The sequence below is a fragment of the Zalophus californianus genome, chromosome 15, assembly GCF_009762305.2.
Source record: "Zalophus californianus isolate mZalCal1 chromosome 15, mZalCal1.pri.v2, whole genome shotgun sequence".
Lineage (NCBI taxonomy): Eukaryota > Metazoa > Chordata > Mammalia > Carnivora > Otariidae > Zalophus > Zalophus californianus.
The window spans coordinates 30,010,459-30,029,368 of NC_045609.1; the positions used below are offsets into that span (position 1 = coordinate 30,010,459).

The 18,910-nt window shown below is 37.2% G+C and overlaps 1 protein-coding gene across 1 annotated transcript in view; it reads left to right on the top strand.

The window, feature by feature from the left end:
• TET1 (tet methylcytosine dioxygenase 1) overlaps window positions 1-18,910 on the top strand; it is a 127,394-nt gene that overhangs the window by 30,177 nt on the left and 78,307 nt on the right. The window contains exon 3 of the mRNA XM_027589225.2: window positions 1,155-1,208. Within this exon, the coding sequence (XP_027445026.1) occupies window positions 1,155-1,208 (54 nt within the window). The remainder of the gene's footprint in view (window positions 1-1,154; window positions 1,209-18,910) is intronic.

Consider the following 18,910-nt stretch of genomic DNA (forward strand, 5'->3'; position numbering starts at 1 on the left):
GGAAATGAAGGTCACCAGAAATGTCCAGAGCAAGAGAGAGAGAAATCTCTCTCCAGCCACTGAGAGTGACAAGTGTATTTTGAAAACTCCTCCCCCTCCTTGTCCTCTTCCCGTCCTTTTGCTTTCAAGTGGCTTCATTAGTATTTTTTAATTCGCCTTTATCATCGGACATTTATTGACAGAAATCAAATTGCTGTGTTTCTGGGCAAAGCGCCTGCTGCAAAGAGGTGTGGTTCCCGGGGAATGAGACACGCAGCCCAACAGCTGAGCCTACACTGTCCTCACATAACCTCCCTGCCTTAAATATCGCCAATATTTAGCCTTGCCTTATAAAGTAAAAATGCACAATACCTTCCAGAGTTTCAGCAAGCCCAAATGCCCCCCTCGGCTCAGTTATATCTCCTGTACGTTGGAGGCTGAGCCGCGCACCCCTCCCCCCGCGCAGACCTGCCCTCGGAGCCGCCAAGAGGTTACTAATCAGGGAGCCTCCGCCATCGATCCGATGGTGGAGACCTGGGGGATTTGTGTGCATTGTTTTTGCTGAAGCCTCCTGTGATTTCGGCGCGACCAGATCCTCTGCAGCGCACTCCATGTCGCAGCTTGTGGCTGCCTGTGTCCTGTGGTGAGAGCGGAGCCGCACAGGAGATCCTTTGTCTAGGAAGGCTAGCAGAGAAGATCACTTTGGAGTTGCTAAGCTCTGCATTGCCATTGGCTGCACTCTTTGTGGGGCTGTTTTTGCAAAAGGCATGCCCAGCACGTCTACAGTGCTGGCAGGCCAGGGCTGCCTTTAAACACCATGATAATAATACCAAAAAGCAGTTTGCAGAACTGTTCCACTGTAGAGGCTTCCTCTGCAGAAGCAAGCAAGATGGCTACCTCGTGGGCTTCGCTGTGAAGAATGCAGAGGCTAATTAAGACAGACTTTAAGGGGAAAAAAGGGTATTTCCCTACTTCATCTTTATGCAAGGCTTTTTTTCAGTGACTTTTCAAGTATACATTTTACATAAGCTCTTTAGGTTCTGCCTAGCAAACATGTTGATGATTTTAAATGGTCTAAGTAGTTTTATAGAGAAATAGCCAAAAATTTTGGGGGGGGTGGGAGCTAATTTTTTTTTCTTAAATGGAGGCTCATTTTGCAATTTGATTTTTTTTAGGTTATAAAAGAAAACAAGAGGCCCCAGAGGGAAAAGAAGCCCAAAGTTTTAAAGGTAATCAGCTATTGATTAAATCATATTTAATTTTTTGCCATTTCATATAGTATTTTTCTGTCACTTAGGAGTAAATTTGGAGTACAGTGGATGTGAATTCTCCCGGATTTTCAGTAGATAAATGAATTTTCACTCAACTGAAGGGTTTTCTCTCTCTCTCTTTTTTCTGATGTGCTGCATGATGTGCATATTAGCATCCTTTATTTTCAACTCCACACAAGTCTGCAGAAGGAAAAGTTTATATGCAAAGTGTTGTGAATAAAATTTGTTTTTCTTTGTAGATCCTTTTGTAGCATCTGCCTTTGTGGTGTTGCACCAGTGTGTAAACTTAAGCCCTTAAGGAGACACTATTTGAAGTTGACAGCTATGATCCATTGTGATTTTAATAGACCTTCCATTAGATACTATTTTAAAATGTGTGGTTTTGCTTTCCAAAGGAAAAGGTCCTTAGAGATTTTAGTTCAACTTAAAATATGTAAGCCATCGAGATCAGCCAAATTATCATTGCCTAATCCCAAATTCTCATTGAATCATTTTTAATTTTGGCATTCATAGAGCTGTAGGAAATATACATGTTTTCTTTATTTTCAGCGGTTTGCCTAATGAGTATTTAGCAGTAACCTAATTCGGTTATAAGCTAACAGTCTGTGTTATGAGCTTGGTACAGTATTCAGAAGGGTTAATTTAAAAGCATATGGCACTATTCAAAGTTCAAGGCTAGCTTTAGTTTAGCAAATGAGTGCTTATGTGTTAAAGGTTTCAAGTGGCATATTGCTGTTATAAATGTAAGCAACCTGAGCAAGTAACCTTTTTAATTAAAAAAACACATATTAAGCAATAAAACTTTCTGATCTTTAAAATTATATCATGTATATATAATTAACAATATTTTAACCTAATCTTAGCTTTTCTTTTGCAAATAAAGTTTTAGCACTCAAAGAGGAACAACATGTTGAACTATGGATGTGGCAAATTTTTATTCATTTGCTTCCCCAGTTGTGTACCTTGAAAATGTTTTTGACATGGAGAACCAAACCTTGCATTGCTTTCAAATTTGTCTGACCACCTTGAGTTTCTGTTTCCTGTGTGTACGCGGCGTTGCCATGTACATTTTCATCAACCAACAAGTTATTTGTTTAATATTTACCACACAGTCATCGGTGTTCTAGGCACTGTGAAATGAATGAAATTGCTTGGCACAAATTCTCATTGGGCCTGGACAAATAGAATATTGGTTATTTTCAAGGTAAATTAACCCCTCCTGTTTTGCTTCTGCATATCGATCCACCCACTCCCTTTTACTTCCTTCCCCTCCTCCAACTGTAAAATCGTATCATTAAAAGCCCTGCTTATGTTTCTTAATCTCTTCTTACACTTTCTGTGTTGGGTGTATCCATCTCAGGTGTTTTGTCTTCAAATCTTCAAGTGAGAAATCATTTTAGTGCTGCTGTTAAAATGGCTCTCAGATTTGCAGGGGTTAGGGGGGCAGCAAAGGAGAAAGAGGCCAATTGCATGGACATATTAATATAGATGTAGGCGCCTGGGTGGCTCAGTCGGTTAAGCGACTGCCTTCGGCTCAGGTCATCATCCTGGAGTCCTGGGATTGAGTCCCGCGTCGGGCTCCCTGCTCGGCGGGGAGTCTGCTTCTCCCTCTGACCCTCTTCCCTCTCGTGCTCTCTATCTCTCATTCTCTCTCTCTCAAATAAATAAATAAAATCTTCAAAAATATATATAGAAGCTGGTAGCTAAATCATCAGCTGCCTTTGCTAGGAAGTAGAATTGGGTTTGGGGGATACTATTTAATTCTATGTTTATTTTGTTAGTCTGTGGGTGTCCTGTCACCTGAAATAAATTTCAGAAGTAAATGTACCGTGTGTTGCTTTTTTGAAATAGGGCAATGGACTCTGACTTATTTTAAAATAAGTGCCTGTGGGTGGCTGAATTTCATGTGCCACAGCAACAGAACTGAATTGTTGCTCACTTTCCTCCATAGTTATCAGTTGTTGTACAAGAGTAGGGAAATGCCCTAAAAGGAAAAAATCATTTTTTCCCCTGAGGTTGGCATTTTAAAATGTCTTCTTTAATTTTCTATTAGCTGTAATGTATTTTGTTCTCCAGAGAAAGCTTTGTTTCTTTGTTCCACAGTAGAAATGCTAAAATACTTTCAGATTTTAGCTCGGTATGTGTAAAATAGGTAGAATATTATACAACCCTGAAGGAGATGTTATGAAAACTAAACCCATATTTTGGGAGGGAGGGCAGGGAAAGAGTACAACTTTCAGCTTAAGGTTTTATGGATGAGGACTTAGTGTTCCAGCTGGCTGCTATCTGGGGGAGCAGTGATGGGAGTCTACAGGTTACAGCTTGGTCTCCTTTCATAATTCTCTCTTTGCGTATGGCATTATGCCAGAGATCTAGTCCACTTCGTTTGACTCTGGCCTCTTAGATCTTCAAATCTGGGTCCCTTGCTTTTTGTCAGGGTGGATGCTGCAGGTATCCTAAGCAAATATTTTCATCTTCATCATCTGTGAAGAAGTAATTGGACAGGTGAAGAGTCTGATTAAGGAAATTGGGTGCAGAATTGAAGCTTGTCCCATTCTACTCTGAACCTGCTAACTAAATATTGGATCCAGTTGTGGGGCTGAAATTGCCTGGTATGTCTCATACCTCTCACTTTTAAGCAATCTATTAGCTATATCAATAACCTATATTCATTCTATTGTAGTTCAAAATGTAAACCTGTAGATAGTGACTTCAAATCCCTGACTAGAGAGAGAGTTCTCCTCTAGCTGAAATGCCAGTTTCTGTCCAAAGCACTCAGATGGCCAGAAGGGATATCGAATGATGGGGGTAGTGGGTAGGCAAAGCACAAATTCCTGCCCCCATTGGTTCTGGAGGACCAGGTTCCTGCCCAAGCCCTGTTGATTATCACTAGAGTTATTTTATATATACATGGCAGCTTATTGGCTGTGCTGTAATTATTTCCTTGACTCTTGAGTAAGGTAAAGGTGTGAAATAGTTTCAGGCATTGATTCATAAAATTGGACTTGTGAGTGGAGTGGCATGATTTGGAACTCCACTTGGTAGAAACATTTATGTAAATAATCTCTACTTGATGTGTCAGGGTAAGAGGATATATTCCCTTAAGAGAATGTCAATTTTAAAGTAATATCACTTTGGTTAGGTTGTCAATCATTGTCCCTGGAAAAAATCAGATTGCATGGTCATTTGGGGATATTGAGGGGAATTTAATAAAGGAATTGTTTAAAAGGTGTGGGCAGGGTTAAGGGAGAAACTAGGGATGGCGAAGCATCCCAGGACTAATGACAGTGGAGATTTCTCACCACTCCTAGGCCTGAAGGGGCCAGGGAGTGGGAGCAGAAACCCAGATACAAAGAATAGTTGAAGTTGAAGAGATGGAGCAGGGTCTTTTATTGCAGCCTTTGGTAACGGGATGTTTCTGCAGAGAGGAAGTTTTGGGATGTGGGGGATCCAAATAAATACCCTGCCCTCCAGTTTTCTGCTGTTTTCATTGGTGGGTCCAATCAGAAGCCAAAAGGGGACAGGATGGTGCGTTCAAAAATAGTACCAGCATCATTATTATAAGAAGGTAACATTAGGTGAGTCTGGGTGAGGTGTATATAAGAAACCCTATACTATGTTTGCAACTTATCTGTAAATCTAGAATCATTTCTTTCTTTTTTTTAAGATTTATGTATTTATTTGACAGAGAGAGCAAGAGAGCACAAGCAGGGGGAGTAGTAGAGGAAGAGGGTGAAGCAGGCTCTCTGCTGAGCAGGGAACCCCATGGGGGACTTGATCCCAGGACCCTGGGATCCTGACCGGAGCTGAAGGCAGATGCTCAACCATCTGAGCCCTCCAGGCGCCCCTAAAATCATTTCAAAATAAAAAGCATGGGCATCCCTGAGCAGGAACCATATTTATACATTCTATAAGTAGAGACACTCTTTCGAGGGCAGTAAAGGATATTTTCTAGCTATTTGGTTATAAAATATTATCAAAGTCATATTTGGAGGAACTGAGTGAACAAATATAAAGAAATGTCAGTGGATATTAAACCAGGAAACGGTCTACAGATGATTTAGAAAAGAAATGAAAACTAAATGATCTTCCTGCTAGCTTCTACACTGGCAGCCCTGCTCTTCACTGTTTCCTTCCTTCCTTGATGACGCTGTTAAAGGAGAACAAGTGGTGCTGGGGGATGATGGGGGACATAGACATATTTCTCACTAGGAGAGAAGACACGAGCATATAGCTATACTTAAATATATTTTTTAAAGATTTTATTTATTTGTCAGAGAAAGAAAGAGAAAGAGCACAAGCAGGGGGAGCAGGAGATGGAGAAGCGACTCCCCACTGAGCAGGGAGCCTGATGCGGGACTCGATCCCAGGACACTGGGATCATGACCTGAGCCGAAGGCAGACACTTAACCAACTGAGCCACCCAGGCGCCCCTACCTAAATATCTTTTTGAAAAATGTTTTTGAAAGGAGAATCAAATCATAAATAAATCATATTCATACATGGTGTTGATTTGCATGACATAGTGACATTCAAAATATTTAGTACAATCCTTACCTGGCACATAGTAAATCTTCAGTAAGCTCAGTTTCCTGTACAACATCATTTATATTCAATATTATTACTATTTTTTAAAGCATATACTAAATGCTGGGGCTACAATGGTGTACAAGCCCAAAATGGTTTCTGCCTTCTTGGCGATTAACTTTGCTTAGGAAAGGCAGGGAAAAAAATTTAAAGACAAATGAATAAATTGCAAATTGTAGTATATGCTTTGAAGGAAACAAAAAAAGTGTTAAGCTAGGGAAATTTAATATTTTTGAGAGCTGTCCCATTCATTTTATTATTATTATTTTTAAAGATTTTATTTATTTGACAGAGAGAGAGACAGCGAGAGTAGGAACACAAGCAGGGGGAGTGGGAGAGGGAGAAGCAGGCTTCTTGCCGAGCAGGGAGCCCGATGTGGGGCTCGATCCCAGGACCCTGGGATCATGACCCGAGCCGAAAGCAGACGCCTAACCACTGAGCACCAAGGCGCCCCTCCCTTTCAATTTTAAATTGTTACCCATACAGGTGCTGATTTAAAAGTACCAAATTAGATACAATTGAGTTATCTTGTTTATTTTTAAAACCCATTAAGCTAGGAGAAGTGGAAGATTGAATAGTTACTAAACATTTTTCTCTGCACACTTAACTACAAATTTGTTTCAGTTAGTAAAAAATCATTGGTAGAATGATAAACTTTCCTTAACTCTGGTTATAATGTAACATTCCATGACTTAAAGTAACATGTTGCAAATTTAAGTGCCAGATCAAATATCGAGCTTGACCATTGTTCAGGCAAAAGAGCACGCCATTTTTACAGTCTTTCATAGACACATGCATGCAGTGAATCCCAGACTTCTGAGTATAATGTACTAGTGGGGAAAAATTTAGAGTGGGTGGTGAGAATATCCAGAAAGCAGTACCAGCTTTTTAAAAAACAAAAAAACAAAAAACATATAAATTCAAAGAAGATAATCTCAGAATACAGGACAGTCATATAAATTTAATTATTTAGTTTTATGATTCAACACATGGTCCTTATTTTCCTCATTATGTCATAAACTGGCAAAAATTGTCAAAGATGTGTGCTCATCCATCAGTGTTTATTCACATGATCAAAGGCACACATGGGGCTTCTGGTTTGCACACCCAGAAACTGTAATACAGCATTTTGCCCAGAGATGATCAGAATGATTTCAGGGCTAAGTTCTCACTAAGCCAGCTCACACACAATCAAATCATTCATTTAATTATTGGAGCACGTACATTTTCAGTGACTCAAGACCCATGTTCATTCTGTAATTTCTAGGAATGATCCCAGAGAATCAGTGAATAAAAGCCAAGTGGGGTGAATGGGCGTGAGGAAAATTTCATTCAAGCTACCAAAAAAAAAAAAAAGGAATCTGTGTTTTCTTCCTAGCTAAGAAAAGAATATATACCTTGTGTCTTGAAAACTTAAGCTCATTTGAAACTGTGTCTTCATAGTACTGGACTAGAATGTATTCTTAAGAGACAGATAAAAAGCGCTAAATAAGAAATGTTAATAAATTTTTGTTGAAACCTTACTAGTATCTTAATTCATTTTCAAGTTTAATTAATTTAATAATGGAATGTCCTTCAGTGTCCAAAATGTTATAAAAATAATATTTTTAAAGATCTGATCACAAAATTTATCCACCAAGTGGCTTATGCAAGAGAATGAAGATTATAGAATCTTTTTTTAACATGTTGTGATGATTTATTGCTTTAAATACTGACTAACTCTTTTGAGTCCTTTTTGAACTGAAAGCAGGACTTTCTGCATGTGACAAATTTTAAGAGAGGAGATGTTATAGTTTTATAATCTATGTTTAAAATTTACTGATGTCATATGAATTTGATTAAAGCACATGTTCTTTTCATGATTCTAAGGAACCAGATGTTAACAGTAAACTTATTATAGGAACTTACTCATTTTATTTTATTTATTTTTATTTTTTAAAGATTTTATTTATTATTTATTTGACAGAGAGACACCATGAGAGGGAACGCAAGCAGGGGGAGCGGGAAAGGGAGAAGCAGGCTTCCCGTGGAGCTGGGAGCCCGACGCGGGGCTTGATCCCACGACCCTGGGATCATGACCTGAGCCGAAGGCAGACGCTTAACAACTGAGCCACCCAGGCACCCCAGGAACTTACTTATTTTAAAGTATTTAAAGTATTTATAGTATGTGTACTTAATTTGAAATATAGTATATACATAAACATACCTACATAAGATAGGATTGTTGTAGAGTTAAATTAATTATTTAATACATGTAAAGTGGTTAGTTAGGACAACTTGGCATGTAGTAATTTCTCAATTAGTGTATTATTATATCTAAAGGTATAATATGTGTTACTAAACGTATTAAGTGAACCTTTCAGAAAATGTGTATTTTCTTAGCAGCATATTCACTTACTTTATTTGAAAAATATAAACCTGTATTCCAGAAAGCCTTTTCTTTCCTTTTAAAAATTCCACTTCTGCTTTTTGTAATGAAGAATATTAGAAATAAGACTTCAAACCTTGAAAGTCCTAAATTTCTCTTTCCCCTTTTATTTTTAAATATTTCATAGGGGGGGCCTGGGTTGCCCAGTTGGTTGGGCGTCCAACTCTTGATTTCAACTCAGATCATGATCTCAAGGTCGTGAGACGAGCCAAAATCAGGCTCGGTGCAGGGCATGGAGTCTGCTTAAGATTCTCCTCTCCCATACACATACACACACACACACACACACACACACACACGTATATATAATAGAATCAAGTATTTCTGTAATAAAGACTAGAATATCATCAGTATGAAAAATAATCTCACAATTAATGATTAGTTTGAATTATAGAACTTATGTACAAAGACAAAGGTAAGGTGGACCTGAACACATCCAAAACAGAATACAAGTTCTAGTGGTGGTTTCAGGTTATGTATCTTAAGCCTGTTTTCTTCCAGAAAAGAATCATATAATAAAGTTCTCACAAAATTATCAAAAAAATTATCTTAAATATCTGAAGGGTTTTTTTCTATCTTAGAAAGAAATGTCTTCACTTAATATCTTATGTATTCATATCACTTTAGAAAAAAAATCTAATAACTATTTCAGTTTTTGAAATAAGCTTAAAGTTTTGACAAAGCTTCCTTTTATATCTGAAATTTTCTGAGCATTTAAATTATGATAGCATAAATAATGTTTTTGATTACTTTTCATTTTTTTATTTGAACTTTATATCTCCTATGGTATCAGCAGTACCCAAAGGAAGGTGGATGACCTTTAATGTCACATAGTCCTAGGTTAAGCCCTACCTCATCTATTTACTGTATGACCTAAGGAAGTTTAAGTGAAGTCTGAGACCTTTTTCCTTATCTGTAAAAGGGGAGCAGTAACTAATCCACAGTGTTGTTTGGTAGCTTGCATAATTTTTAATTTACTTAATTTATCTCATATATAGTGTATATTCAACAAATGATCGCTTACACCATCATTATTGTTTTTGTTGTGATTGTTAATATAAAATCCTTTGTAGAATATTAATGTGTTTAGATTTTGAGTTCTTACTTTTTTTTAAAGATTTTATTTATTTATTTGAGAGACAGTGAGAGAGAGCAGGAAGGGTGGGAGGACGGGAGAGGAAGAAGCAGGCTCCCCCCTGAGCAGGGAGCCTAGTGGGGGGCTTGATCCCAGGGCTCTGGGATCATGACCTGAGCTGAAGGCCGACGCTTAACTGATGAGCCACCCAGGCACCCCAAGTTCTCATTATTCTTTAAACTAGATTGTAAACCTTTTAGTTTAGAGCAGTAGTCAACTTTGTGTTCTGCATAGTGTCTTAATGTAATACCTTGGGCCTACAATTCAATAAATGTTAATTTAATGAATGATTAAATTAATACATATCATGACCTGATTTCAGTCAGTTGGGTCAGAACTGTAGAAATTACTATGCTGACATCTTGCTGTATAAGAGAAACTGTTTTCTCAAATCATCTGGCCAGGCCTGAGTAGTCTGTGTAATGAATTGCTATGGAAATCGGATATATATCTAATAAATTTAAATTAATTTGATTAATTTTTCTTTAATTTTTACTTAAAAAAAAAAACAGCCTGCAGAAAAGCTGAATGGATAATCCGTTAAACATCTGTATTCTTTTACATACTTTTTTTTTTGCTGGACCATGTGACATTTTACCTGTAAATACTTCAGCATGCGTCTCCTAAGAAAAGACTCTTCTTCTATGTAACCACAATACAATTATTACACTAAAGAAGTTTAATATTTTTTTTAAAGATTTTATTTATTTATTTGACAGAGAGAGACACAGGGAGAGAAGGAACACAAGCAGGGGGAGTGGGAGAGGGAGAAGCAGGCTTCCCGCTGAGCAGGAGCCCGATGCGGGGCTCGATCCCAGGACCCTGGGATCATGACCAGAGCCGAAGGCAGATGCTTAATTGACTGAGCCACCCACATGTCCCTCTTTTTTTACATTCTCATAAAATCTTTCAGTTTGACAGTCAAGAAGTCTGGGTAACTGGCAATAAATTTCAGGTTTTGGGTAGATTGTGCAATCCACATTTAGCTGTTGGAGACTGTCCAATGCTTCCTGGATTGGATCCTAAATTTCTAATAAGAGGAGATAAGCAGATTGAAAAAAAAAGTGTAAATTCAGAGATTAAATTGATCTTCTGCATCTACACCTGGGGGAAGCAGGGAATGGACGAGAAAGGGATACCTTGGTTATTGGTTCACTGAAATAAAGAAATAAAAAATGAAATAGAGGTATTTCTAGAGCCATGGGAGGCACTTACAAATGTATTATTGGCTTGAAGTAAGGGTTTTGACGAGCCGTATAAAAATCTGAGGTTTATTTGATTCAGATAAATAGAAGGTATTTCAAAATGTTAAATTTATCACTCTACCCATGAAATCCAGTTTATTTTATAGCTAGTGTAAAATAACTGCACCACAGGTTAGACCATTTCATCAGAAATGTAATCCAGCTGTCCAGGGTTTATTTAAAGACTCTGATATTTGATCTCTTCACTAAAAGAAGTTAGAACCATCAGAAAGCCGAGTTACCTGGGCCACATTTCCTAAGATCCCATGTATTATGACACATGATACAGTTATATAGGGCCTGACAGGCTAACGTCTGCTCTGTATAATTTCTTTTTTTTTTTAAGATTTTATTTATTTATTTGAGAAAGAGAGAATGAGAGACAGAGAGCACGAGAGGGAGGAGGGTCAGAGGGAGAAGCCGACTCCCCGCTGAGCAGGGAGCCCGATGCGGGACTTGATCCCACCTGAGCCGAAGGCAGTCACTTAACCATGCTCAGTATAATTTCTAATAAAAATGGACTGTGAAGATTAATTTACGGGCTGCCTGTAGTCAGAAAGAAAAAGTATAAACAATGTTATGCAATTTGACTTTTCAGTCAGAATACTCAGATTCATAGGTCAAGCAATGTAAGGTGCTCAACTTTGAATGAGAAAGCATTGGGCGCCTGGGTGGCTCAGTTGGTTAAGCGACTGCCTTCGGCTCAGGTCATGATCCTGGAGTCCCGGGATCGAGTCCCACATCGGGCTCCCTGCTCAGCAGGGAGTCTGCTTCTCCCTCTGACCCCTCTTCCCTCTCATGCTCTCTATCTCTCATTCTCTCTCTCTCAATAAATAAATAAATAAATAATCTTTAAAAAAAAATTAAAAAAAAATGAAATGAGAAAGCATCTGGTCTTTCCTCCTCCTTTCTTGTGAACTTCATTAAAATTAAAAAAAATTTTTTTGTTACTATTTTCAAACAACAGAAAAGCTGTGAGTAGTACAAAGTAGTCCCATATACCCCTCACCAAGTTTTCCCAAATGTTAACATTTTATCTTGTTTGCCTTTCTCTCTCTCCCACATACATAGATTTCCCCCTTGAATTTTTTAGTGTAACTTTCAGACGTGATGTGATGTCTCTTTACCCTAAATACCTAAAATGTGTATTTCTTACAAACAAGGACCTCTTCTTACATAATTATAGTAAAAGGATCAAAGCAGTATATTACATTGATATAATACTATCATTATCTAATCATCACATTTCACCAATTGTCCTTAATAATGTAGTGATATCAAAAGATAATCTCAGATTATGCACTGCATTCAGTTGTTCTTTTTTTTATATTAAAGGTATTATTTTATTATGCATAGTTTTATGACTGCTTACATACATATATACATAGTATACATATATATAGTCATATATATATCACCTCCCAAAGTGACACACGTTGAAATTCAAAATTTTATATCTATTAAAGGAAATTGAAACTCCAAAAATCCTTTCCTCAAAAAAGTAAGAGTTCGGGGGCGCCTGGGTGGCTCAGTTGGTTAGGCGATTGCCTTTGGCTCAGGTTCATGATCCTGGAGTCCCTGGATCGAGTCCCGCATTAGGCTCCCTGCTCTGCAGGGAATCTGCTTCTCCCTCTAACCCTCCCCCCTCTCGTGTGCTCTCTCTCTCTCTCTCTCTCTCTCAAATAAATAAAAAAAATAAATAAATAAAATCTTAAAATAAAATAAAATGTTTAAAAAAAGTAGAGTTTGTATAATTTTGAATTTTTCTAAATAGTTAAGGTCAAAAACAAAATTGTATTTTTACAAGCATTTTTCTTGAGAAAGGAACACTAATACTTGTTAGAGGTCAGCATAATTTTTATACCAAATCATAACAAGAATATTACAGAAAGGAAAATTACAAGTTAATTTCTTTTTGTATCTGAACATGCATGCATACGTGCATTTAGCCTAAAAATTTTTCAAATAAATTCCAGCTATATATAAAGAGGATAATATATTGTGACCAGGTGGGACCTATTTGTAGTAATGCAAGGTTGGTTTAGTATTCAATCATTGCATCTTACCTCATTAAGAGAATAAAGGGGAGAACTCAAATGCTCATCTCAAAATTGATGAAGGAAGAAGCATCTGATAGATTCAGCCCACATTTAAAAACTGTTTAAAAATATAGAAAATTTTGAATAGAATGGAACTGTCTTAATTTGATATATTTTGTTTAAAAACACTTAGAGCAGCCATTTTTAATGGTTATATATTAAAATATTTTATCCTGGGGGCGCCTGGGCGGCTCAGTCATTGAGCGTCTGCCTTCGGCTCGGGTCATGATCCCAGGGTCCTGGGATGGAGCCCCGCATCGGGCTCCCTGCTCCACAGGAGGCCTGCTTCTCCCTCTTCCACTCCCCCTGCTTGTGTTCCCTCTCTCGCTGTCTCTCTGTCAAATAAATAAATAAATTCTTTAAAAAAAACAATAAAATATTTTATCCTGAGATTGGGAAGATTAAAAGGATGGCTCCCAAGACTAAGTATATTCAATACTATATTTGAGTTATAAGCCATTGCAATAAGCTGAGAGAAAAGATATAGACAATATAAAGGAATAAATAGAACTGATGAATATGACATTATAATATATACAGAAAATCCAAAAGAATCTACTGATTGCATTAAAAAATCAATAGTTAATTTCAAAGGTATTTTTTGTTTGTTTGTTTTATTTGATAGAGAGAGAGAGCAAGATCAGGAACACAAGCAGGGTGGGTGGGAGAGGGAGAAGCAGGCTTCCCGCCGAGCAGGGAGCCCGATGCGGGGCTCCATCCCAGGACCCTGGGATCATGACCCGAGCCGAAGGCAGACACTCGATGACCGAGCCACCCAGGCGCCCCAAGGTTTTTTTTTTAATTCAGGCAATGACTTCATGGGTATTTTTTAAAGCTGGCATATTTTATTTTTTGAAAAAAATTTAATTTACATTAATTAACATATAATGTATTAGTTTCTGAGGTGGAGGTCAGTGATTCATCAGTCTTATATAATAATACCCAGTGTTCATTACATCACGTGCCCTCCTTAATGTCCATTACCCAGTTACCCCATTCCTCCACTCCCTTTCCCCCCAGCAATCCTCAGTTTGTTTCCTATGATTAAGAAGAATCTCTTATGGTTTGTCTCCCTTTCTGATTTCATCGTTTTCTTTTTTCCTCTCTTCCCCTACGATCCTCTGTTTTGTTTCTTAAATTCCATATATGAGTGAGATCATATGATAATTGTCTTTCTCTGATTGAGTTCTCTCTTTAATCTTGCCAATCGGATGTTTTCAAAGAATGAGGTCAGTTATTTTTGTAGAATGTCACCTAATTTGGGTTTATTCAATGTTTACTCATGATTAGATTCAAGTTATGCATTTTTAACAAGAATGTCACAGAAATGAGCTTGTGTTCTCAGTGGATCTTATCTGGAGGCACATGATACCAATTTGTTCCATTACTGTGATCTTAACATTGATCACTTGATTAAGGTGGTATCTGCCAGGTTATAATTTATTCTTACCTTTTGTAATTTATTATGGTGAGATACTGTAGGACTATCTAAGTATTCTGTTTCTTCTCATTGATCTTTAGAATCCATTCATGATTCTTATCTGAGTGACATTATTATGCACTCAATTTTTAACCTAAACATCCTGTTTTATATTTTATTACCTTTAAGGCACCTTGACTTTTGGGGGGCATAAAAAGTTGATCTTAAAAACTTTTTAAGTTCTAAAGAGTAAATGAATAAAACTTTTTAGTAGTAATGAAAAATGCCTTTGGCTCCATTTAATGTCTTATTGCACACTGTAGGCAAATGGTTAATTTTGGTTTGAGATGTTGGATTTAGGCTACTGTGTGGTAAAATGTGGGTATAGTATCTGGGATGTTGAGAAAAAGCAGGTATCAGGATGATGAAGCTAACAAAGCATAGAATTCCAAGGGAGCGTGACGTAGACTTCATTCCTTCTTTATCTTGCCCTTTCAACCTCTTATCTTCCACACAACATTATCTTACAAAGAACTTAATACAAAAGAAAGAAGCCCAACTCAGAAACTCAACAGAGACAAAGTAAAATAGAAGATAATCAACCAGTGATAACCCTACTCCCCTCAATCGAGGACCCAGTAGCTTTAAAGAAAAGAAAAAAGAATTGTTTATGAACCAGATAAGAAACCAATTACATTAAAGATTCTTTAGGATATAGAAGAAACAAAACTCACAAAATCACCTCTGACTGGAGTTAATAAGTTATAATAAAAGTATACCCCATTCCTATGTACAGTTAATGATCGGATGGAAACATCAAAGTGTAGTCAAAATTAATTATGTTGATATATAAAATGCAAAGATCAGTATGATTTTAGAAAATCCAGTGAACTCATTTAAAAATAATTTAAAAAGTTTTAAATTACAAAAAAAGAACAAACTTGAAAGAAATTCAAACAGAAATGTGAAAAAGCAAAAATTGTCCTATACTCATTGTCCTTCCCATCTTTCAATCTCCTTACTGTCAGATCTGAGAGGTACATATTCTTAATAGTTTTGTGAGTATTTTCCAGATATAGTTTATATACATACAAGTGTATCTATAGTTCTGTATATGTCATGTATATATACAGATGTATCAACTCATTTTTTAATAGTGGTATCATTTTTTTGAAATATATTTGATATGCGTTGAAATACTCAGGTTTTATATATATTATTCAACCAGTTTTGATGAATACTTAGACACCAATCATTTCTGTTACCACAGCAAATTCCCTTGTGATTCTTCCTAGTCAGTATTACCTTCCTCCACTCCAGCAACTACTGTTTCTGTCATCATCGGTTAGTTTCTTTTACATATGAAATTACATAGAATAAGTTGGCTTCTTTCACTCAGTACTAGGTAGGTAGATTTGAACATCCTTAGTTTTTTGTTTTTTATTTTTAAAACAACTTCATTGAGATATAATTCATAACCATACAATTCATCATCGAAAGCGTACAATTCAGTGGCTTTTAGTATATTTACAGTTGTTACATGGATTACCCCAGTCAATTTTAGAAGATTTGCATTATCCCAAAGAGTAACCCTGTTCCCCTTAGCTGACACCTTCCAACCGCTCCAACCACTCTAGGCATAGGCAACCAGTAATTTACTCTCTATTTCTATGGATTTGCGTATTTTAGACATTTCATATAAATATAATCATGCAATACACAGTACTCTGTGACTGGTTTCTTTCATTTGGCATAATATCTTCAAGGTTTATCCTTGTTGTAGCATGTATTAGTACTTAATTCCTTCCTTCCTTCCTGAATAATATTCCATTGTCTGTACATAGCACATTTTATTTATCCAGTCACCATTTGGGATGTTTCCACTTTTTGGCTATTATGAATAATGCTTTTGTGGTCATTCATATATATGTTTTTGTGTGGGACATATGTTTTCATTTCTCCTGGGTACAGACCTACAGGTAGAATTGCTGAGTTGTATGTTAACATTATGGTTAACTTCTAGATAAATTGCCAAACATTGCTAAAGCAGCTGAACCATTTTACATTCTCACTAGCATTGTATGAGAGATCCAATTTCTCTATATATTTTGGCTGACACTCATTATTCTATGTCTTTTATATTTTAGCCCTCGTAGTGGGTAGGTGAAGTGGTGTCTCACATGGTTAAAGATAGTAAGCATCTCTTTATGTGCCTATTAGCTATTTGGGTGTCTTCTTTGGAGAACTATTCATGTTCTAATGGGTTATTTGACTTTTATTGTTAACTTATAATTGTATATGTGTATTCTACATTCAAGACCCTTGAGGGGCGCCTGGGTGGCTCAGTCGTTAAACGTCTGCCTTTGGCTCAGGTCATGATCCCAGGGTTGTGGGATCGAGCCCCGCATCAGGCTCCCTGCTCCATGGCTCCCTCTCCCACTCCCCCTGCTTGTGTTCCTGCTCTCGCTCTCTCTCTCTGTCAAATAAATAAATAAAATCTTTTTAAAAAAAAGACCCTTGAAAGTTGTATGATTTGAAAATATTTTACCCCAGTCAGTAGGTTATCTTTTTCTTGATGTGTCTTTTGAAGCACAACAGTACTTTTTTTTTTAAGGATTTTATTTCTCTACCTGAGAGAGAGAGAGAGAGAGAGAGAGAGAGAGAGAGAGAGCACGCACGAGCACACAAGCGGGGGGAGGGGCAGAGGGAGAGAAGCCGACTCCTGGAGCAGGGAGCCCGATGTGGGGCTCGAACCGAGGAGCCTGGGATCACGACCTGAGCCGAAGGTAACCAGCCTCTTAACCAACTGAGCCACCCAGGTGCCCTAAAGCACAACAGTTCTTAATTTTGATGATGTTCAGCTTATCTGGGTTTTTGGTTGCTTGCTTGTGCTTTTGTTGTCATACCTAAGAAACCATTGCCTAATCCAAGTTTACAAATATACATAAGTTTTCTTCAAAGAGATCCTTGGTTTAGCTTTTACTTTATTTAAAAAAATTTTTTTTAGCTTTAAAATCTTTGATTCATTTTAAGTTAGTTTTTATATATGTTGTGAGGCAGGGTCCAACTTAATCCTTTGCAAGTGGATATCCAGTTGTCCCAACACCATTTATTGAAAAGACTATTTCCCCATTGAATTGTCTTGGAACTCATCATATTTTTGAGTTTCATTCATGTTCTTGTGTATATCAGTCCTTTGTTCCTTTTTATTGCTGAATAGTATTCCATTGTAAGACTATACCGCACTTTGTTTATTCACTCTTTCATTGATGGACATTTTGATTATTTCCAGTTTGGGGCTTTTACCAGTAAAGCTGTTATGAACATTCTTATACAAGGGTTTTTTTTGGTGGACATGTGTTTCCATTTCTGTCAGGGAGTTGAATTGCTTAGTCATAGGGCAGGTGTATGTTCAGTCTTTTAAGAATCTGCCAAACGATTTTCTAAAGTGTCATTTTATACTCCCACTGCGAATTATGAGAATTCTTAGTTGCTCCACATCTTTTTTTTAAAGATTTTATTTATTTATTTGAGAGAGAGAGAATAAGAGATAGAGAGCACGAGAGGGAAGAGGGTCAGAGGGAGAAGCAGACTCCCTGCTGAGCAGGGAGCTTGATGTGGGACTCGATCCTGGGACTCCAGGATCATGACCTGAGCTGAAGGCAGTTGCTTAACCAACTGAGCCACCCAGGTGCCCCAGTTGCTCCACATCTTGTGCAACATTTGGTTTGGTACCTTGTTCATTTAGTCATACTAATGATAGCTACATTCTTATGTTATCCATCATATGGCTCTATAATAACTATATTTTTGAACACTATTCTATATATTACCTAAAAATAGTAGCATTATTAAATTACATTAATATGTTGGGAAAAAACCCTATCATCCAAGAGAATTTTCATCATTATAGTTATTATTAAAATAAACATACTTGACTAAACACAGATTTTTTAAAGGTATATAATCCATGTACCTGTCATATAATATTGAACCTATAAAAACAGTATGAACAAAAATAGAGGTAAAAGTGCAGTGCCGAGGGTTTTAAAAATTATTGCTCTTCTAAGCATTGGTGGTGAACTTTGGTAATTCCATAGAGGAAGCAGGATCGATCCTGCATTTTTGCCATTTGCCTTTAATCTTTGGATTAAAGCATAGAACACCCAAAAGAGGAATTGTAGTTCAGTATGTTTGATGATAGTGTACAAAATTTTGCCCATAGTTGGTCCAAAAAAGAGTTCACAGTTCTACTTAAGATAGATGGCATCCCATAAGAATGACAGTACTTGGAAATAAGAGCACCTAAATAACATCAGTGATGTTTATGGTGGCACGGAGAATGAAAGTTATCTGGAAGCTTAAAACAAACAAACTTCCTAAGTGGTCAACATCATGAAAGAAGAAATATAAACATCCAAGAAATAGTTTTTCAATGATCAACCTCAAAAAATTAGAAAATGCGCATTAAGAATGTTTTTGTTTTTTTTTTTTATGTGAATTTGGAAAGATAAAAGGACAAGATTAGCAAATATAAGAAATTTGAGTTAAAATGGGACACTTGGCACTCTGAAAATAAATCGGTACTGTCTTTCTGGAGAGTAGTTTGGCTTAGAGTCTTGAAAGTATGCATGGCCAGGCACCTGGGTGGCTTAGTCGGTTAGGTATCTGTCCCAGGGTCCTGGGACTGAGCCCCACATCAGGCTCCCTACTCAGTGGGGAGCCTGCTTCTCCTTCTCCCTCTGCC